The sequence below is a fragment of the Ornithodoros turicata genome, chromosome 10 (genome assembly GCF_037126465.1).
Source record: "Ornithodoros turicata isolate Travis chromosome 10, ASM3712646v1, whole genome shotgun sequence".
Lineage (NCBI taxonomy): Eukaryota > Metazoa > Arthropoda > Arachnida > Ixodida > Argasidae > Ornithodoros > Ornithodoros turicata.
Window position 1 is genome coordinate 11,871,670 of NC_088210.1, and position 22,892 is coordinate 11,894,561.

General features: G+C 45.9%; 2 protein-coding genes across 5 annotated transcripts in view; both read left to right on the plus strand.

Moving 5' to 3' along the window:
- Positions 1–4,172: 4,172 nt before the first annotated feature.
- On the plus strand, positions 4,173–8,953 carry LOC135370017 (eIF-2-alpha kinase GCN2-like). The gene has a single exon (XM_064603682.1). The coding sequence runs from the start codon at positions 4,551–4,553 to the stop codon at positions 7,353–7,355; it is 2,805 nt and encodes a 934-aa protein (XP_064459752.1). The 5' UTR covers positions 4,173–4,550; the 3' UTR covers positions 7,356–8,953.
- Positions 8,954–13,018: 4,065 nt separating this feature from the next.
- The window catches only part of LOC135370344 (ATP-dependent RNA helicase DHX8-like), a 35,178-nt gene continuing 25,304 nt past the window's right edge, over positions 13,019–22,892 (plus strand). For 2 of the 4 annotated variants that reach the window (XM_064604069.1, XM_064604072.1), the window contains exons 1-6: positions 14,058–14,292; positions 18,321–18,382; positions 18,465–18,616; positions 20,322–20,516; positions 21,428–21,613; positions 21,763–21,849. In XM_064604069.1, coding sequence (XP_064460139.1) covers positions 18,367–18,382; positions 18,465–18,616; positions 20,322–20,516; positions 21,428–21,613; positions 21,763–21,849 — 636 coding nt within the window. In that variant the 5' untranslated portion in view covers positions 14,058–14,292; positions 18,321–18,366. Of the gene's footprint in view, positions 13,142–14,057; positions 14,293–18,320; positions 18,383–18,464; positions 18,617–20,321; positions 20,517–21,427; positions 21,614–21,762; positions 21,850–22,892 lie in introns of those variants that run through there. The other 2 variants (XM_064604071.1, XM_064604070.1) reach the window with 2 other exon arrangements.

The window sequence follows — 22,892 nt, forward strand, 5'->3', positions numbered from 1 at the left end:
TATTCGTGATATGTGCTCATCGTTCCCTTCATTTGAGCGACCTTTACCTTCCAGGTTGCGAGGTCCGGTGACGGGGGATTGTGATAGAAATGTTTAAGTCGGTGGTGGGCTATAAGCGTGAGATATACGTTAACTGCAGCTAACCAATGGAAGAGATAGAATTACAGTCTGCATATGAACAGTCAGTAGAGGGAAGGAATCCGGAAGACAAAGGGGACGGCACGAAAATATAACTATTTATTCATTTATTTCAGAATACTGCTGGTCCCAGAAGGGACCCGGAAAGAAGTAGGGAACGTGCATTAATTATATAATATATACACATAATACACTCATATAGTGGCGACAATTCGAAAGAAACCCGCAAAACAGACGAAGCAAAGGGGTCCCAAGTTACCTTCGCCAACGTGACGATCAGTTCGTGACGAGTGTTCTATATATACCGGTAGTCGGACCTAAGCAGTAGCTTAATGAAGTGCTCTTCTGAGATAGAAGAGGCTTTCTCTTGACTGTGGTACCTATATTAAGCGCACGTGAAAATTCTATCTAAAATCGGACGGGACGGCGACCCCAAGATATTTGTACTAAGCTCCCTTGCAAGTATATTACGATGTTGGCAAAGCCTTTGTTCTACATGTAACAGCATAGACACAGTTTTGTCGGCGTTCAACTTGATTTGCAATTTGTAACACTACTCGTTGATGTGTTCTAAACTGCTTTGAAAAGGTGCGTAATATCATGCGAGCAAGGTGAGCCATATGCAAAGCGCACAGAAAAAAAGAAAGAGAGAGAGAGAGAGAGAACGATCGGCATACTGAGGACGCGCGTTCAGACATCCCTATGTTTTTCGGAATATATCGCGCGATATGTTATGCAGTCAGCAGCGAATAAACATGCTTTACAATTAATGTTACTTAACATATCGTGCATATAGACAAGAAACAGCAAAAGACTCAAGACTGACTCCTGTCGTATACCCCAGACGTATGGGGTTCGATCAGACAGGGAATCAGTCCCGAAGCTAATCCATGATCTTGGTACTAGGTGTCAGCTTTCTATAGGGTACGTACACGGTCAAATGCCTTGGAGAGATGCAAAACCAATATGTCAATTTGTAGTATATTAAAGCAAATGCAAAGTCGTGGATGAAATCAAACAGGGCCATGACAGCGGAGTAGCCCCCACGAAAGACATGCTGCAAGGAATGCTGTTACTTGATCATGATGTTACTTTTTGGAAAAGATGTGCCTTAGCAGTTCACAAAGGTGGAAAGAAGAGAAAATTCTCCTGCCTTAAGTACCGATTTTATACGAGCGTTCCATTCGTTCGGGACAGTCCCTTCGTCCAACGATATCTGCAAAAAATAACTTTGAGGAATTGCGCGGCTTACTCGGCGTACCTTCTAAAAAAAATCATTCGGAATATTGTCTTGCCCAGAAGACCACAATATCGCGCCCTGGAGTAATCAGTCCCGAGACTTTTTGGGCTAGCATATCCACTTTTTTCCTTTGCCATTGCCAATCTATTGCCAGAAGACTTCTTCATATTTACCTCCCACAGTGGCATAATAACAAATAGAGATACAAGTGTTGATTTAAAGTAATGTCATACTAATAATAATTCGGGGGTTTAAGTTGTGCGATAATGGTGATAGATCTATAAGGAGTTTGCGACATCTTCTATATAATCTGTTCTCTGCTGTGCGTCATTTCGTTCCTCTTTTGCTCGATACTTTGAGTAGTCATACTATACCAAATTTGCTGGGAGTACGCAATAAAGACGTAGCTATAATATTTCTTTTTAGTCTCACTTAATTTCCTCATTTCCTCCTTCGGTGCCTTCGCCAAACCTGGAGCCAGGGTTAGTTTCCATCGCCGTCTAATTTTGTTTATGCGACGTTTACGATGCCAAGCTTCGCGTGTCAGCCATGGTCTTTGTGTACAAACCTGGTCTGTTTCGTTTTTCCCGTGTTTTCCTTTAGCTTTCCTTCCTTCTCTTTTTCGTTTTCCCCATTTTCTTTTTTTTTTACTAGCAAGCCGGCTCTTTGCCTGGCTAACCTTTCCTTCTTTTTTTTCTTAATAAACATATTAACCCCCCACCCCCCTGTAAGGCTTCTTGGACACGAACTTTGTTGCGGACATGCGTACAGTGGCCTTGAAAAAATTTCAGGCCATATTAACATTTCTCGAGATGATACAGATCCAGTTAAAATTGTACAAGCATCTGCCCAAGGAAAATCGTGGAATATCTGGATTTTAGGTCTGTCATGCTTAAATTTTATATTGTGCATCTCAAGAACCATCTTGTGGTCTGAATGTCAACCAAGTACTTGGCAGTCCCATTTCCAGTCAAGTGTGTTAGGCACCAGGAACAGATCACATATTGAAGCAGAAGACTCTTGAATTCTAGTGTACCTCATAACAAAAGGCAACATCAAGTAGTGCATTTTCATTTATGAAGTCTCAACCTCCGGTTAGGGTTTCCTAATTTACACTCCAACATGGGACCATATACTCAACAATCATTACATTATATCCTTAACCGTATTCAATGTCAATAGGTTTCATTTGTTACACCCTTTTTAATATAACCTGATGATGGCGGTGATGAGGTAACATAAAAAGATGGGGATATGAGTCGCGACAGAGTCGGGGCCACGCCAGGACGCCTACGAGCGATGAAAATGCAAACAGATGTACATACGGTGAACGGGTCAACTGCAAAAATGTAGGACAAGGGTCTCAGAACGAGTGAGGGTAGTATATGACAGAAGTAATATGACGGGGGGCGGGGGTGGGCACACCAAGCGGACACTTAGCAAGTCATAGGGCACATGTATATTACGCTTTTCAACTTGAATCTTTATAATCTATAATGTCGGCATTAAGACTGCCGGTTGTGGGCCACAAACCCAGGTGGCGAATTTCCCCATTTATCATCATCGGTGTATTTGTTGTTATTGTATAATGTCACGCTAACAGCGCTCTTAGGCCGCTCAATGGATAAAATGAGTTTAACACGATGTTCTAGGAACCCTTTGTATAACGTCAATTCCATTCGAGCATTTTCGGTTAATATACAAGTGTGGCATTTTTTCTTCTCTCTCTCTCTATATATATATGTATGTATGTATGGATAACTGGGTACAGATGGACGCGAAAAAATTAGAGTAATGAAGATACAAGTAATGAAGAGACTTGGGAGGCCGTATAAGGGCTAAAAACGGTTGCTACTTTTATTACATTAATAATTAAGGGGGTACTAGAAGTATTTTTATAGTTAGGGGGCGACGTTTCAGCAGTCAGCGTGCCTTCAACAGGACTAAGTCGTGTTGAAGGCAGCCTAACTAAGCCTAACAAGCCTAGTCCTGTCGAAGGCAGCGCTGACTGCCGAAACGTCGACCCCTAACTATAAAAATATTTCTAGTACCCCCTTAATTATTAATGTAATAAAAGTAGCAACCGTTTTTAACCCTTATACGGAATCCCAAGTCTCTTCATTACTTGTAGTCTATATATATATATATGACTCGGCTCGGTCGTTCTGCTGGCCAACAGTAACACCGTGCGTGCGGAGAGAATACAACTGAGGTGCTACAATTTCGTGTTTTATAGCCGATACCATGTTCCTTTATAGTTACATAGGGAGCAAAAGAATTACATAACAGCTAAGATGTGTGGCGATGCACACTGTATACAAAGCGCCATAATTTAGCTAAATGACAATTTAGTTGCACAATCTACCATCGGCCTATATTCCGTGACAAAATGTTCCCAGCTTTCTGTACGCAGCAACTCATATAGTCTAGGTTGGAAAGAAACCCTCAAGGAGGCGAGCTATCGAAAGCAGTAGCCGCTCTTTATTTTGTTTTTCGACCCGTCTGTCATCATCCAACGAAGATAAGACATGCGGTCACGTGCTTCGCAACATTCCGATATCTTTCGCTTGCAGGGATCGTCGGCTAGGCAGACGTGACGGTAGCAAATGTCACGTGGTTTAGTTACAAAGAGCTGCGGATGCTAGTAAACAGTCAGTGCGGCAAACCAACGTAGTGCTGGTCCAAATATATTCACTATAAAAATAGTCGTCACACACGAGGCATGTTGGACTAGTTCAACGAGAACCCGCTTGGTTCGCAGCGAGCGCATAGCGCCGGAGCACAGGAGCTTGGCTTCAAAACGGGGGCCTCGCGCATTCCAGGTATTAAACATGGCGGTAAGCACACCAGTCCTTCTAGACAACAAGGGTACGTTCCCTTGAGAACCCGGGATATGGCGCTCGGGAACCTGCCTAACGCGCACATGACGTCTCCCGCCTGCACGGGTGCGCTACCTACCATACCTAGCGCATACGACACGCCAGCGATCCGGAAGCTGGATATGCTGAGGCTGATGCAACTTTCACGCAATCTTTATTGTATGCCAAGGCGGACGCTCATACGTGAAAGTGAAGACCGACCTATATCGAGCGCAGTATACACGTCCCCTATTTTACTAGACGTTTAATAGCGTGACATTAACAAGACTACGACGTCTGAGACAGGAGCACAGATGGAACAACAGGCGGAACAACGACAGGAAGAGGTTCGAGAGTCCGAACTGGGGTCGCCTTCGCAAGGTGAGAGCTGCAACAACCACGGGCCACACGAGACACTCGCATTTGAAGGCAGGTCTGGAAAAACGCTCCTTGTGTCCCGGGGCGCCTGCATCGGTCACAGTTCCAGAGGATGCGTCGTATTTGCCGGCATTGATCTGGATTCGGGAACTCGCGTGTCTGTTGTAGAGTGGACCCGCATGACTGCTGAGGATGTTGCTCCCATAGAACGCGAGCTTCAATCTACATTGTTAGAGTTGCGTCATCCGGCGCTACTCCACTACCTAGGGAGCCTCTTTGTGCCCGAGAGAGGAGCGTTTTACCTACTACAGGAGTTTGCGAGAGGTAGCTCTCTACGATCTTACGTATCTCGTGCCATCAACATAGACGTTGCCCAGTTACGTAGTTACTTGCAAGGAATACTGCAAACACTGGCATACCTGCACGAACACTCCGTCGCTCATCAAGATCTCAGGGACTCGGATGTTTTTATCGACGGCGACGTCGTACGTGTGGCAAATTACAGTCTGCCGTATAAGTTAGCAGCATTGTGTCATGGAGTTCGAGCAAAGAAGATAAAAGGCGACGTGTATCAGCTAGGCCTGCTGGCACACACACTAGTGAAGGGTCAGAAAGAAGGAACCGACAACATAATTCCTTCAGACGACCACTTCCAAGACTTCCTGAGGCGCTGCTCGTATGAGCAAGAAGAGGATCGCTGGTCGTGCGACCAACTGCTTCCCCACCCCTTTATTATAGGAGAGACATCAATTTCCCCAGCCATTTCTGACGTTGTTGACTTTGGACCAGCTTTCCTTCTAAGCCATACAGCCCTAACATGCTCTCGTCTTCAAGCAGATTTTGACGTGCTGGGAGAGCTGGGCAGAGGTGGATTTGGTCGAGTGTTTAAAGTTCGCAGCAAGCTGGATCGTCGTACTTACGCTCTTAAACGCGTCAAATTCAATGCTCGGCGCAGTCGTTTTGACAAAGTAATTACGAGAGAAGTGAAGATCCTCTCGAGGTTGGACCATCCTAACATAGTTCGTTATTATGATTCATGGACAGAAGTGACCACCAAGGCTCCAGACCAAGGCAGTCCTAGTGTATCTAGCGACAGCACTGGTACATCCGAATCAGAGCATTGCTCTGGAAGTACGCCTCCTTCAGGCAGCAACGATGACGAAGTGGTGTTCGAAGCCAGCAAGAATAAAGACGTATCTGAAGACGAGACCCCTGTCACAGCATGCACTAACATGTGCATGTTCATCCTGCAGGAGTACTGTGAATACGGCACATTGCGAAATGCTATCGACAATAACCTCTACAAAGACCCGAAACGTGCGACTAGATACTCCCACGAAATTTTGGCAGGACTCGATCATATTCACGGGCTTGGAATCATACATCGTGATGTGAAACCTGACAATGTTCTCATCACTATGAATGACACTGTTAAGATTGCGGATTTTGGTCTAGCGGTACTGGCATCTGCTCCCGGGGGTGCAGTACCTGACCAGCGGTTTAGCGACATGTCCATTGCTAGCCGCCTGACTGGTGGCGTGGGTACGCCACCCTATCGTGCCCCCGAATTAGAGCAAACCGGGGTTGTGCACTATACTAAGGATGTTGACATGTACAGCTTCGGCGTCACGATGGTTGAGATGTTCAGCCCCCCAATGTTAACAGCTATGGAACGGCAGCAAGTGCTGGGAAGGGTGCGCAACAAACTGGTGAGGTTGCCGGCAGGCAACACGCTTACACCTTATCAACAAGCCTATGCTCTCTTTCTTTTGCTGCACAACCCAGCAATCCGTCCGTCTCCAGTATTTCTCTCACACGAGGATCCGAATCGTACAACGCACAGAGAACATATTCAGTTTAACAAGTTTGCGTGTGCCGTATACAAACTCTGTTCTCTCAAAATGTTATTACTTGCAGTCTTGGTCAGTATCTGTTGCTGGATACAATTGCACCGTAAACCACAGGTATCACAGTATTCTTTTGACTGGATAGTTTACTTTGCTTCTTGGATTTTGTTTTTAGCTTGCTGGTGTTGGATTGGTGTGCAAAGCTCGGTCATTTATATGCAAGGCCGTATCATTGGTTGGCAAAGCTGTATCATTGATCTGCAAAGCTGTTTCAGTTATCTGCAAGGCTGTTTCAGTGATCTGCAAGGCTGTTTCAGTGATCTGCAAGGCTGTTTCAGTGATCTGCAAGGCTGTTTCAGTGATCTGCAAGGCTGTTCCAGTGATCCGCAAGGCTGTTTCAGTGATCTGGAAGGCTGTTTCATTGATCTGCAGAGTTGTTTCAGTTGTGTGCAAGGCTGTTTCAGTGATCTGCGAGGCTGTTCCAGTGATCTGCAAGGCTATTTCATTGATCTGCAAGGCTATTTCATTTGTCTGCAAGGCTGTCTCAGTGATCTGCAACGCCGTTTCAGTGATCTGCAAGGCTGTCTCAGTGATCAGCAAGGCTGTGTCAGTGATCTGCGAGGCTGTTTCAGTGATCTGCAAGACTGTTTCACTAATCTGCACGCCTGTTTCCGTCTTCTGCAAAGCTGTTTCATTACGTTGCAAGGCTTTTTCAGTGATCGAAAGGCTCTTTCAGCTATCTGCGCGGCTGTTTTATTGATCCGCGAGGTTGTTTCATCGATCCGCAAGAATGTTTTATTGATCCGCAAGGATGTTTCAGTGATCCGCGAGGCTGTTTCATTGATCTGCAAGGGCAATCGCGCAACTGAGTTCTATACAAATAAATACACGTGAAAAAAATATAACAAAATGTACACAATAAATCACTGAAACTTTCTAATTTCTCCTGTGTGGCAACGTCATGGCCATTGGATATCAATTTAAATTAGAAATGGGACGGATCCAAAATTTTTCGAATCCGTATCCAAGGAAGGCTCTACAAAAATTCACGAATCTTACAAATCGTTTTTTTTAGGAAGAGTTTAAAAGGCCAGGAAAAAACTTCTAGTGGAACGTATTTAGAAGCAGAATATGATGTGTTTGTTTAATGAAAAACAGATTACGTAATGCTCGAGTTTCAGGAGAAAATATACCAACATATATATCTTAAAATGTACTTTACCTAACATGCTGTTCATCGACTAGAAGAAATGCATAAATTCTCGAGTCTGAATTATTTCCATAAAACTAAGCAACAATCAAAACCAGGTAACTTTCGAACTTGTAATGTAACAGTTCCTGCCCGAACTCTTTCAGTCCAGAGCAATGTAGAGAAACAAACAAGAAAACATACATCGGCCAATGAGGCATTCGGTGAACTGGCACCTCGCCTGTTTGAAAAATAAAAACAAACGTGGTTGGTAAATTTGATTTGCCGTTTCGGGCACTGGGATTTGGATTCCCGAATCCTTTCCTAGGATTCCAGGATTCGCGTATTCGGTTGGCACATCCCTAATATAAATGCAGGTACTTAAGCCTTACAAAGAACACCAAACAAACACACAAAAAAAGTGGGAAGGTAGTAAGAATCGGGACTTGCTTGGATGACCACTCGATGTATTGTTGTTGTTGATGATGATGACTGGAGTCTGAATTGTGCATTCACAACACAGGGTGTATTGGTTCTTAGTTCAAATGAGTGACAGCAAGTAATAGTTCTAACATCAGTAGTTCTATCCAAAGTAGATAAGAGAGTGTTTGTAGTAGTGTAGTGTAGTAGATAAGAGATAGTTTGTTCTTGGAGCAGCGATTGCAGGCACGCTCCTGCGGGAGTAGTTTGTGCTGTGTCAGCGAAGTGAATGTGTGTTGGTGGGATTGTGATAAAGCGAGTGCGTGAAAATTACAATCTTGTGACTAATCAGGGTATACACATCCGGGATGTTTAACAGGGCAAGTGCATAAGTGACAGAAGGTATCTTCGATATGGCCTGCACCTCCGGTACTAGTTTGGGGGAGTGCCGATGTGGTGCCAAGAGTGTGCGCCAGTGCAAGTGGAGGTTCAACACTAAGCGCTTCCAAAACGAACGAGCGAGTGCAGGTGCAGGCTAGTGTTCTGCCGCCAGCACCGGGACCACTGTCATGTTCTTTTATGCTTGTCTTTCCTTTCGTGTAGACTGTTTGTATGAGTTGTACTTCATTCGCTTTACCAGCCATTGGTATACGTGTTTGTTATGCCTCTGCGCCTGTAAGCAGAATTGCAGCTGCTGGATTCTGTGACAGTGTAACAATGAGTTGACGACGTATGCATTCTATTTGCTTGGGAAGGAAGAACGCCGCCGTGTTTCCGGCAATGACGGGAACATTGCGAGAAGATGCTACGAATTGGAGTCTTGTTCTTCCTACTCTGTGCTTCATCTCTGTATATTTTTAAATAAAAAAGGGTTCTTGGCTGCTCCAAAGCTTGCACCTTTTTCCAGCACAGTGTAAGGCAAGTGTAATATCCTTCCCGTGGAGGCAAAAATCCGACTCGTATCCGTCCGGTAAGTTTCAGACAGAGGCGGATCTAAGATTTTCCCGAGGAGGAGGAGGGGGTCAGCTGTGGACAAGTTTCATGTGCATGCAGGGTTTGGTCCACTGAACCCTATGTTCTTAGTCTGGAATTGTGGGGGGTATGGACCCGACCCGCCCCCTTAGAGTCGCGCCTGGTTTTAGGTATGACTGCATTATCGCTGCCCACGTGTTTATCGCGACAATGCCACTGGCATTGCATCGAGCGTATATCAAGGAAGCGTCAACGTTACAGACGTGTTGTATGCTCTGCGTACACTCTTACTGCATTTCCTCTCCAGCAAGTGCAGCCCAGCCGTGAACTCGGGATGAACTAGTGCTGCACCATTACAGAACGAGTACCAGAGTGCGGAGGACACGAGCGGCACTGACAAAACGAATACGGAAGTGCTGCACCGCCTGAACTAGTTCAACCGATGCAGCAAAATCGAGGATACCTAAGGTCTCGAGGACCACACTCTTAAAAATGAACTTCACCGCATAGCACGCTCCTAGCCAACCATTATGTCGAATGATATCGTTATCTGCCCTGATTTGTTGAAAACGGGGGGCGTACGCCATTTCTGTGACACTTATGCTGTTCATAATTGTCACAAAAAAGGCGTACGCCCCCTGTTTTCAACAAATCAGGGCAGATAACGATATCATTCGAGATCATGGTTGGCTAGGAGCGTGCTATGCGGTGAAGTTCATTTTTAAGAGTGCATGTGACAGTATATTATTCGCGCAGTGGATATTCTGTTGACCAGACCACAGAATAACGGCGCGCTTTATTCCGTGGACCATACCACAGGATAGGCGTCCGTTTTATTCTGTGGACCAGTCCATGCGGCGTCTGCCTCAAGTGTGGAAAAATACCATACATTACTTAATCTAACCTAACCATACCTAACCTAATTCTAGAACGCAAGAAAGGCATTGTGGCCCTAACCTAACCTAATTTCTAGCAAAAATGCAGCACTTTTTCTTTTTCTGTGTGCTAGCCGTCGACGCTGTAGACCATGTGGCGTCCGCCTCAAGTGTGGAGAAATGCCATGCCATACTGAATCTAATCTAGCCTAACCATACCTAACCTGACCCAACCTTACCTAACCTAATCCTATGTAGAACGTAAGAAAGGTGTTGTGGCCCTAACCTAACCTTATTCGTAGCAAAAATTCAGCACTTTTTTTCTTTCTGTGTGCTAGCCCAAACATAGAAACAAAGAAAAAAAAAAAAGCGAGTCCACCGGGATTTCAACCCACACTCCCTGATTACCAGCCGGGGATGCTAACCACTACGCCACACCACCGACGCACCATTATTGCGAATTTTGCGACCACTAATCTTGTGGTCTGGTCAACAGAATAAAGCGCGCCGTTATTCTGTTGATGAGAGAACTGATGTTCTGAGACTGGGAACAACATAGAAGGGACAAACACATACAAGGCCTCAAGTTGCCTAAGAAATTAACGATGAAAGATGAAAGTCAGTGAACTTTCATCTTTCTTCGTTATTCTGTGGTCTGGTCAACAGAATATCCACTGCGTATTATTCGAAGCGCCCGTTTTTGCGCTGTTAGCAGATCGTAAACCTCAATAGCGCGTGAGATGTATTTAAATACATTGTAATTGAAATAATATTTGAAATATAAATACAGAATAGAAACATGTATTTTTATTGGAACACAAATTTTTGGTAACTTGTCACTTAACTCGGTACTTTTACGCCGTGCTAACTTTCAGAGGAACTCGTTTCTTTTTCATGTAGCTTTGCCAAAGTAACTTACGCTACGTTCCAAGTTGCTTTTAATTCGCTTTTCACTCACGCCCACATATTTCCTTCCTGTGTTTTTTTGTTTTCATAGCATTTCATGCCATAAAACGTAACGTTCATTCTTGTAAATACTCTGTAAATACTCCCAAGTACATACTGACGACACGGAGGGACGACGGATGATGAGAACGAGCACGCGAATTATCACATTCACCTCTGTTGCTTAATTATCTCGCATCAGTGCGGGTTTTGGCAAAGGTTTTGAGCTCGTCGGTGTCTGATAAATTAAGAGACAACTCTCATCCCAAATGTTGTGCTGGTGAATGCCATAGTTAGAGAAGTTACCCGTCAATAGCTCGTTGTGACTTATGTTACCGTGTGAAAAAATGTAAGTTAATAACGAAGTTCTTTAGCCTGAAATATAACCCACAGTTACGGAGTTACTTAAAAAAAAAGAACGAGTTTCTTTCAAGGTACTTCCGACACAAAATAGCAGTATACAAGTGCAGTGCGCGCGAGCACTTGAGTTAGACCTTGAGTTGCCTGCGGAGGAGTGCAACACGCTTGGTATAGTTTTCATTTATGTCGAACAATCTGAACGCTTTGCATCTTACTCCCTGGTGGGTGCACAATGGTTCAGCTTCATTTCAATGACAGCAGTTCTTATACTTCCTGAACAGAATACTGTCATTGATTGAATATCACGTTTTATGGCAGAAATGCTATGAAAAAAAAAAAAAAAAAGACAGAGAGAGAAAATATGTGGGCGTGAGTGAAAAGCGAATTAAAAGTAACTTGGAAATTAACTCTTTGTAACAAAAACGAAGGAAAAAAAAAAGAAGATGAGGAACGACATGGACAAGAATAGCACACAGGTGCAACGCTCTAAAAAAGGAAAGCAAAGATACAGTAGTTGTTATGGAATGTAGTGAACTGCACAAAGAGAACCTGAGCACTGCAATACGCGCTTGTATACACGTGAGTGCTGCTTGAACACTCTAGAAGGACAGAAGTCACTTTAGCCTCAGGTTAACCGCAGTAACTGTAGTACAAGCTCAAGCTTGTGCAGCAGTGTGTCCAGTGACTTTGATAGTTTCGGCTGGAGTGGAAAGCACAGTTTCGGCAAGCTGCCTCAAAACGCACGACAGGTTAAACGAGGTCATCTGAAAAAGTGCAGGAGTAGAGATGAAAAATTTTCGGAAATTTTGAATCGCAAAAGAACTTTTTGTGCAGTTTTCGGTTACGGCTTAGTTACGGTTTCGACCCCTGATTTTTACCCACTGGTCACCTATACGATGTAGTGAGCGTTGCAGCCTAATAAATGGTACAAATTAAATAATGGCGATATAATTGATGCGCAGACAATAACGAGCCGCCACAGCGGTAGATCCGTGGGTTAATTTTACCCACCAAGGCCTTCTATATAGCTAACGGGAATGCATTGGTCAGGCTCACGTACAAAGACGACCGGAGCAGACACACACAGGCAAGGTCTTCGTCTGTCCCTGTCCGTTCTCGCTGTCGCTACTCGCGGGGTTTCACCGGCTTCACCGTCATGTATTCTAGTCACCACCACTGATCACCATTCACCAGCTCGCATTTTTCTTTTTTTTTTTGTCAGACATTTGAAAACCGCGCGCACGAGAGAGAGAGAGAGAGAGAGAGAGAGAGAGAGAGAGGACGGACAAAAAGAGACGGCGAGGGAGCAGGAGCCCGCTGGTACCCTCCTCCCTCCGGCTCCGCGTGCTGGCGTGCTTTCCTCTCACTCTCAGTCTAGTTGGTCTCGTCAGTCTCGTCGTAGAAACGAGAAGTTGGAGCAGGTGGGCTGAAACAGGAGTAGGCTGGAACCGCCAAAACCGAAAGTGGCAAGTGCAGTTTTGGGCGCGTATTGCTTTGTTTGACTGAGAGTATTGAAGTGCTGCATGCTACCTATATGCACAAATAGCGTGTACTGTACCGCCGTAATCTGAAATAGCCGAGGATATATAAGTGACATTCAGCCAGTTTCGAGCGAGCGGAATTCATCATGCAGTGTGTCTGGCACTGCATTTGATTGCGCATGCAGACTGTTGGTGTCCCTGACTGCGCCTGTTTTGGCATCAGGTACCAGGGCATCAGTCGTGACGTTGCCCACATGCGTGAGGCCGACAACGGCAAGCCCAATCACCACCACCACCTGTTTTGTCTGTCAGTTTTTGGCGTTACTTTTGTTGGCATGACCAGCAGTTTTCTCTGTGTTGTTGAACGGCGAAACAATAGCGTGTATTTTGCTTGTGTCGTTCCAAACAAATGCATCATCTGTACCAGCGGCCAGTAAGGTAGATCTGAGGATTACGTTACTTACCTTTTTTTGTGTATTTTGTTACAAACGTCTGTGCGTACATCGTGTGTCATCCCACCAGTTTGAGTCGTCAAATTGGAATGACGTCCTCCCTGCTCGACATGCATGTGCTATAGTGTAGTATGTCAGGCGGACACGGAATTGCCGTATCGCGCAAGCATCTCAAGTTTCGGCTGTTTGTCCTCAACATATATGCGTTTGAATACACGCAGTGCCTTGGGGTGGGGTGGGAGAGGGGGTCGCCCCTTCACCCAGGCGAAAAAAAAAAAAAAAAAAGGAAATGGTCCAGTTGAAATTTCTAATTGGTTCGAATGGGACCCAACAGGTCACATGTCAAAACCTGTTGGATCGTTCAGTTCCAATTGGACTGTCCAGTTGGTAGATGAGCACCAATTGGAAGGTCCATTTTCCGTTGCACTCCAACTGGACACTCAATTGGACATCATGGGTCCAGTTGGTCGTTCTGATAGGGAACTGCAGTTCCATATTGGCCTCTCGGTCGCCAACTGGTCCGCCCAATTAGCAGACAATTAGCAACTGTGGGCCCAATTGGCAACTGATTCCAATGTAGAGTTGTAAAGTAAGTTATGTTACTCAGTATTTTCAATACAATTAATCAGTGTATGTGTACGTAAACTATTAATGCTATCATTAAGCAACATATTTTAAGGATTAGTTCGTCCTCCAGAGAGCGACATTTTTCGGCATATATAGCAGAAAATGCGTAAATTAGGTTTCATAGCCACAGCTGGATAGATTAAAATCATTGCGGCAAAGCAAGTTCGTAGTTCTACATCGCACGAGTAAAGCTTTCGCTGTCTTCACTTCAGTTTGAAACCGAAACTTTGATGCTCTCATCGTCATGTCTGATGCAGCGCATTGGCGCATCGGCATCACCCCAGAATCACCCCGTTGGCGTCGGTCGCGTCGATTGTGCAGTGCATGAGGCGTTTCGTCTGGTTTTTCAAACCGTGTAAGAATGCGAACATAACTGTATCTGTGTGGTAAGCTGCTGTGTTATGCTTAGAATTTTCTCTTCGCACCCGTGCACCAGCCGAGTTACGAGAGAGGACAAGCGGCCCGTGTATGACAGTTGTGAATTTCCTGAACTCTCAAATCCGAACTAAGGTGGGTGATAGTAACTCGATAGATATGTATGCTTATCTGGACCTCCCTTAATGACGTGTCACCGCCTTGCGCCAGATATAGCACGGTCACTCACTACTCTTTCTGGTCAGGAAACTCGTGCGAGAACTTCAGTTCGGCGGCCGAGCGGAGAGTGGTGGCGCGGCGATCGTTCGGGGGGAGACTTTCGTGTCTGCCGGTGCCTGCACATATGGCTTGCAGAATGTTTCTATTACAGTCACTATAGCTTATATAGTGACTGTAGTTTCTATTAGTGATGGGCAAGTCAGTTCACTTTTGTGAACTAATTCATTTAGTTCAGTTCACTCCACTGAACTGTCTAAAAGAATAGTTCATTCGTTCACCTGTTCGCAATTAAACACAATCAAGTAATATAGTCCCAAACTTCTAAGTGGCTCGGCCAAGAGAGATACAACAAAATGATGTTGCAATTCAGTTTTCTAAAGGTTCGAGAACATCAACATAGCAAACGTAATGTTTTAGGTCGCTTTTTTATTTTGCTTTAATTTTCTACGTATATTTTTAACGAGAAAAGTAATGCACAGATCAATATGCAAGGTGCCGTCGTCGTTCAATGTTACAATCGTGTATTTCTGATCACTTACGTCTGCTTGCTGCGAACTTAAGAACACAGAAGTGTGATAGAGTAACTGCAGTTTCAACTCATTTCATTCAAGTGCATGAGAGAGCTTGAAGAAAAGTACAACGTCTAGCGTTGTGGAGGAAAAATTGGGAAGCTTGCAGTGTATTGCCGCAAAAATAGCGTGCCCACTCCAGGGCGTGCCAGTCACAAGCAGTCAGCCAGAAGTCAGAACATAACGGCGCCACTAGCAGTCCACAACTGCGAGAAGGAGCTCAGAGCGATCTCAGCGCAAGCAGTTCTAAATGATTTACCCTCTTTCAGCGTTCGTCGTTCATATAGTTCACTTGCCCACAGTACTTCAATCCATACGGCGTCCAAAGCCGCTCTGCTGGCTCTCCCTCCCCGCGCTTTTCCTTAAGCGCATGCGCTGTGGACGAGTAACAGTTCTGACAGGCGCTGCGAATACTTCCAAACGACTCGCGGCATCGTTTAGTTCTTTAGTTCATCCAGTTCTCTTCCTTCACACCTTCACGCAGTCCACTCGAAGCTCTCCCTCCCCGAGCCATCCGCGCTTTTCCTTAAGCGCATGCGCTGTGGACTAGCACCTTCTCTGACGGGCAACGGTAGGCCCAGCAAGTGCTTCAAAACGTCCCACGGCATCGTTTAGTTCTTTAGTTCATCCAGTTCTCTTCCTTCACACAGTCCACTTGAGGCTCTGCCTCGCCGCACCACCTGCGCATGCGCTGTGGACGAGCAGCAGTTCTGACAGGCAACGGCAGGCTATGCGAGTACTTCAAAACGACTCGCGACGTAGTTCTTTAGTTCATCCAGTTCAGTTCCTTCACACCTTCACACAGTCCACTTCAGCGCAGCGTCACAGCCACTCAAGGCCACAGCGTATGCGCCGTGGTCTCCCGCCCTTCTTCTTGCGCGCATGTGCTTTGTTAGCTTTACAAAACGTTCGTTTGATGGCGCAGATGTCACACTTGGAAGCGTATCAAAGCGTGTGGCGTATGCGTTGTGGCTGTCGATGCCCAATGAACTGAATTGCGGAACTAACTAGTGACGGAAGTGATAATGACTCTTTCATACACGTTGCAAGACATCTTTGTCATTCTTGACAGCAGCTTTCCCATTTTAGCCAAAACCCCAGATATAGAGGCGTTTCTGACAGCCACGTTGCTGAGCCTGTCGTCTGCTGGCCTTGCCACGCACCCTTGCCCCTGTAGACTCCCACCCGGGAAACGTCATCATGACATCGGTAGACAGACTGAAACTGGAACAAATCGGAAGGGGAGGGCTGAGGTTCCATGAACGGGCACTTGTTCGCTGCTTGCTATTCAAAGAAAAGTAGGACCGAAGGTCGCGTCCCTTTTGGAGACCATTGTAATCCCCTCAAGACCGTGGCTTACGGGTGCGACCTTGTTCGCACCTAGCTTCGAGCATAGTTCAACTCTACCAAATTGGTGGCGCTGTCGAACAATATGACGTTGTTTGTTTACAAACAGGCGGAGGTCTATTGAATCGATGGTGCAACGGTTTCATTTCGGTGCAGAAATGAAGCAAGTAACACTGGTAACACCTTGTTTGCCCCTACCTCTGAGCGTAGTTCAACTCTACCAAATTGGTGGCGCTGTTGAACAATATGACATTGTTTGTTTGCAAGCAGGCGGAGGCCTATTGAATCGATGGTGCAACGGTTTCATTTCGGTGGAGAAATGAAGCAAGTAACACTGGTAACACCTTGTTTGCCCCTACCTCTGAGCGTAGTTCAACTCTACCAAATTGGTGGCGCTGTTGAACAATATGACATTGTTTGTTTGCAAGCAGGCGGAGGTCTATTGAATCGATGGTGCAACGGTTTCATTTCGGTGGAGAAATGAAGCAAGTAACACTGGTAACACCTTGTTTGCCCCTACCTCTGAGCGTAGTTCAACTCTACCAAATTGGTGGCGCTGTTGAACAATATGACATTGTTTGTTTGCAAGCAGGCGGAGGTCTATTGAATCGATGGTGCAACGGTTTCATTTCGGTGGAGAAATGAAGCAAGTAACACTGGTAACACCTTGTTTGCCCCTACCTCTGAGCGTAGTTCAACTCTACCAAATTGGTGGCGCTGTTGAACAATATGACATTGTTTGTTTGCAAGCAGGCGGAGGTCTATTGAATCGATGGTGCAACGGTTTCATTTCGGTGGAGAAATGAAGCAAGTAACACTGGTAACACCTTGTTTGCCCCCTACCTCCGAGCGTAGTTCAACTCTACCGAATTGGTGGCGCTGTCGAACAATATGACGTTGTTTGTTTACAAACAGGCGGATGTCTATTGAATCGATGTGCATTCTTTTCGAAAGAAAAGTGCTGCACCGGTTCTTATGTGCATGCAAAATCTATGACAAAGACAGTTAGTTCAGGAGGTGCAGGCAGGCAAAAAGAATGGACCTACTGTTTTGCTGGTGCGAGAGATAAACAGCTGAAACACAAAGTCACAATGTGGCAGTCGGTGGCAGATCCGGGGGGAGGGAGGGGGCGCACCCCCCCAAGAAATGTTATTGGGTTTCTCTCTCTCTCCCCTCCCCCACTGTGCGCTTTGCGAAAGAAAGCCCTCTCTGCAGAGCGAAATGTTCGGCACTTCCTATGTGTGCACGGAGCATCAAATGTGTGATATACAGGGTGTTCAAAATTAAGCTTTCACTACCACTTTATAAATAGGCAAACAAAAGAAAAACTGGTGCTATTTTTCTGTTCCTTGAGTAAGAGAGAGGTGCTACATAATTAGCAGCACCTGTTCCTTACACAAGTAGCGTAAAGTTATCATCCGGTTTCCTGTCATTGCTGCGTTTGCGTAAGCGCTTGTGAAAGCTTAATTTTGAACACCCTGTATAGCGTGATATATAAGTTTTTGGGAAATACTTTTTTTTTCTGAATTCGGGGATGAAAAAAACGGGTATATAAACACGTGCACTAAATTCATGCAAATATGGATGGCAAAACTTCCAGTATGCTAAATTCAGGCAGAAATTGGGCTCAGTTATACTCAAACAAACTGTACTGGTTTGGCACAAACGGTGATGTAATTGCATTTGCTGCCAAACAAGTAAGTTAGTGCATTCCTACAGAGATACCAATTCAGGGTGCAAATTGAGGGTGGGCCAATTCAGGGTGCAAATACGGGGAATAATCGGCTTAAAGCCGAAAACCTCAGGCTCTAGAGATATACAAGCATGTCTAATGTGTGTTGGTCTTGGGGGACCCTGGTGGTGAGCTCACAGACAAACATGGACAGTCTAGGGATGCGCTGCATGTGATATATGTCACGTGTACGATACGATAATAAATATGTGTGCTGCGGTATGTCCGCATTCATCCCCTTGAGCCTCCTCCGCCGTTCATATTCCGTGCACGGTCTGAAAACATTTGCTCCTCAGGTCCATGCAGGTCTCTGCTCCTCGGACGGTTGAGTAAATCTAGGACATGGAAGAGCCACAGAGTGAGTGACTTAAATCGCACAAACAACACAACAGACGGCGGGTATCTCTGTGTGCTAAACAGTTGCTCCCGTTATTCCGCAGAGAAACGTTTCAGGAGCAACCTGTGGAGCGGAGAGTCGGGGAACGAAGATGATGGCGGGGCCAAGGAACAAGTGCCAAAGTACAGCAGGAGTGAGATAAAGAGGCAGAGAGAGCAACTTCCTATTTTCTCCTGCAAGGACAAGATCATCAAGGTCAGTTCGGGCACCACAGTGGTGGCGCTGACACGGCTGGGTCTGCCGCGACGCAGGGAAATTTTGACGGCAGCAACGTTCGAAGAGAGATTCTATGCGCGCGAACTTGGGATAATGGAACATACTTTTGTTTTGCTCGTGTTCCCTCGCTCGCGGAATACCATCTGCATTTGTAAATCCCACTCTGTGGGAAAGTGAATTTTTGGCTGCAGAACGTTTTGTGCTCTAAGCAATATATGTGACGACCACGACCTACTACAGGTTTTCCCGCCGATTTTAATCCAAGTGCCAGCTAAATTAATCCATGTGCCATGCAAACTTTATGGGCATGGATTAATTTAGCTGGAACTTGGATTAAAATTGCCGGGAAAACCTGTAGATTATGACGACCATGTCGTGGGCACCCCCCCTTCCCAGTGCCGCATTTGGAAGCCAACGGTGGTGCTACGCATCGGCCCGGTTAATTGCTTCCTCAATTTCTGCAATACTTTGTACTTCAGATTATCTTAGTATTTTTGTACAAGCGGTGGATGTCCCATGGAAGATTCTTCTTTCTAAAGTTGGTTAGCATCGTCATTCTACGCGTTTTCGTAGGAGCTATTGCTGTCGTCTGCAGTGGTAGTCGTACGTCCGCTTCTGCACGTTCAAGATTCAAATTTCCGTGGTCCAATCACGATGTAGATCTCGGGGGGGGGGGGGGGGGCGATGAGTAGCGCCCGTAGGGGATCCTGCAGCTCCTGATACAGGTTGCTGATTATGACGTGATCGTTATGATCTGGTAGGTCGTCGTGACGACACAAGCGATTTCTTTTTTTTTTCTCTCTCTCTCTCGCTCTTTGAGGGTTCTTCAGTAATGCATGCATTGGACATCATAATGGACCTCTTTCACGAGCGCGTCGCATCCTGGCAACTCCCCAGCATACCACCCTCGGCGTGCTCCAAAACAAACCTACACGAGTAGCACAGTGGACCGAAACCGGTCCTGAGTGGGACCAATGAGCACGAGCCGGTTGTACGGTGTCCCCACTTCCGTCGTCCCCATCGAGCCATATCCATATCCATATCCATCGAGCCATATCCATTGAGCACGGAGCTAACCTTGTCCAGCGCACTTAAAGTCATGCGCGTGAGCAGTCGTGAAAAAAGATCCATTGCCATTGAGCCATTTGAAAAAGAAACATTGTACAGATAAAAAGGTTAAAAAGCAAGCGTGCTGGTGGCTAAGATCCATGACGAAAACCCGAGACTGGGAAAAAGACGATTGTTGTGTCGTCTGTTTTCGTCTTTTTCTCAGTCTCGGGTTTTCGTCATGAAAAAAAATTGCTTTACCAAGTGCAAAAATAGACGAGTTCAGAAAATCCCAGAGTGCTTCGCGTCTCTTTGAACTGTGGGAGTTTACTAATACGATGGAACGGGTGGCCTCCAAACTGTTCCGATTCCTCCCCTACTGGTCCATTGTCCATGATGTGTCAAGGTCAGCGAAAGTGAAACGTGAAGGATTATTCTTCGTTCCCCCGCTCAGCAAGCGCCCAGGATGCAATGCGTGCGCAAACAGCACTGGGATTTTCTGAACTCATTTATTGGGTCCCATATACACTCAAATGAAGCAATTTAAAATGTGTTGGGAAGTGATGGTCGATAACGGTTGTTCCTACTCTCAGGCACGTCTGCAATCACGTACTGGAATGATTTCTTTGTCACGCAGACCGTGCGGGAAAACCAGACCGTGGTGCTGACGGGCGAGACAGGTTCCGGCAAGTCCACGCAGATCGTGCAATACCTTCAGGAAGCGGGCATAGCAAAGGGCGGCGCGATCAGCTGTACGGAGCCCAGGAGGGTGGCCGCCATGTCTCTGGCTCGGAGGGTTGCCGAAGAAGTCGGCTGCACGCTGGGCTCACAGGTTATTAGATCATGCGAACGTTGTTTCGTCCTTCATCTGGACTGCCTCTCTGTACGGCATTTACGTGGCACACGGAATAGACCGTTTTAGAAAAAAAGCAAGCGCCACCTGTGGTACGCAAGGGCTCATGGGAACTTAGAGGGCCTTCAAGCATTACGATACGATACGGCCAGAGGCGGATGCATTTGTTGCCGTGAATGATATCGGAATGATGTGAACGAGATTCTCGTCACGGGAGAGGGAGGCAGGTGCTGACTCACTGTCGTCTTCAGCAATAGATTCAACAGGAAATAGATGCAGCATTCTTCCTAGATCGTATTAATGCGTAAAATACGAGCGAATCTCAATTTGATTTTAAATTTTAGACGCACATAAAGCTATGCAAATGCGCTGTGCACCCAATGCACGGATGAATAGCTAGGATGACAACTCATCAACAACAACAACAACTTTTATTTGAATTTGGACGTATGCGGGCAGCTCTTGATTTTTGGATTGCGCATCTTTTCAAGGGAGAACACAAGCACCAGGTGCTTTAGGGGCCCTCCACCCTTAAAATCCAGGAAGAAGTTAACAAAAGGCATCACAACTGCGTAACACCCTGCTGCATTTGTCTTCCTTTGAGCCCTTCTGACCGAGAGGGCTGAGATTAGGGGGTTCGGCTGGTGTCGCGGTAATTGCCGAATCGCCCCGTCACTCCTGTCACACTCTCGACCGGGTACATTCGGCATTCAGTGCGCAGCATATTAGCGTAAGAGCGTCCTGGGCAAAATTTCGCGCGTGTCTCGTTTGCGTATCTTCCTGCCATTGGTTGGAATACTTCGCGGAACTTTATAAATTCGCGAAGAAAAGAGCGTCCGTGAATTTCCAGGGGGAAACAGGAAAAACTACCAGGACTACTTTACTCGCAGGTTGGTTATTGCATCCGATTCGAGGACTGCTCGGCACCGGAGACCGCCATTAAGTACATGACCGACGGGATGCTCCTTGGCGAGGCGGTCAGGGACAGTCTGCTGGAACACTACTCAGTCGTTGTGCTCGACGAAGCCCACGAACGGTCCATACACACCGATGTCCTCTTTGGCGTCCTGAAATGGGTACGCACAGAACATATCTTAGATCCTGCCTTGCCGTTCCTTCCTCCGTATATTCCTTGTGGTTTCCGTGGACTTGTGCTGTACATTTTGTTTATAGATGTATGTACAAAGGCAAGAAGACCTAAAAAAAATGAAGTTGTATCTTTCAGATTGCTAAACGAAGGTCGGACATGAAGATCATTGTCACGTCGGCGACTATAGACGTGTCGAAGTTCTCAAAGTACTTCTTCGACGCTGTAAGTTGAACTGTGGGTTAAATTTCAAGCTGATGCTCCCTTGTGGGCCTTTGAGGTACTGGAAGAGGGCTAGCTCAGGGCACTGGATGAGCCACGGCCTCATGCCCGGCCTTCCTTTGATTTACCTGCTGTGCCCAGTGCCCCAGGCTATAATCCTAAAGAATTTTTTCTTGGCCCGGTGCAAACCCGAGAAATTTCTAGGCTACACAGTCTAGCCCTGTCCAGTGTAGTGGGCTGTAAAAGTTGACCAAGGCTAACAAACAGCGGGGCAACACAGGATCAAGTGCAAGAGCTATGGCTGGCAATATGCGGGCCCTAGCTGGCTTCGGATTTTTGATAAGCCTGAGCCTGTGTACTGCCCTAGGGCTATCTGCTGCTGGTCCAACATTGGTGTATGAATGTAGATGGGTAGAAATCCAGCGAACCGGTGTAGGAAGGGAGTTGCCTCAGGACAGAAGCCGCCGATATTTCGATGATGAGGATGTTGCCCAGAAGAAGGACAGTCTCTGTTCGAAATATCGGCGGCTTCTGTCCTGAGGCAACTCCTTCCTATTGGTGTATGAATGTTTTGATGCATATGGCATGGACATATACAGGGTGTTTCCTATTACGTGCAACTGATTTTTAATAATACATGAGTCTGCGTAGGGCTGGCTCACTTTGGTCATTGGATTACTCGACGGGGTTGCTACTAGAAGACCAGTTTTTTGCTTAATTAGGGGACTAATAGATTAATAGATGTTTTGATCAACTTTTTAATTATTGAGCACATTGTAACATTAAAGCCTGGTCACCTCATGATGCGCTCGAACCACTGATGAAGCACTAAAGTAATCTCAGTGCGTGCTATAGACCTGAGTATTTCACCTCGGCCGTCCGCTGGAAACAGAAAGTAATTGCCAGAAGAGTGATGGTGACGTCGATATCTCTGGCCTCACCTTAACGTCACAGGAGCAGCGACTCTCTTGATGTGATGAAAAATTTTGTTGTCATCTGAAATTTGTATCAAAAGAATTCAACCAACTAAAATATTGAGGCAAGAA

Coding starts and splice junctions, on each gene's coding strand:
- LOC135370017 (XM_064603682.1), top strand. CDS start 4,551: ATGGAACAACAGGCGGAACAACGACAGGAAGAGGTTCGAGAGTCCGAA.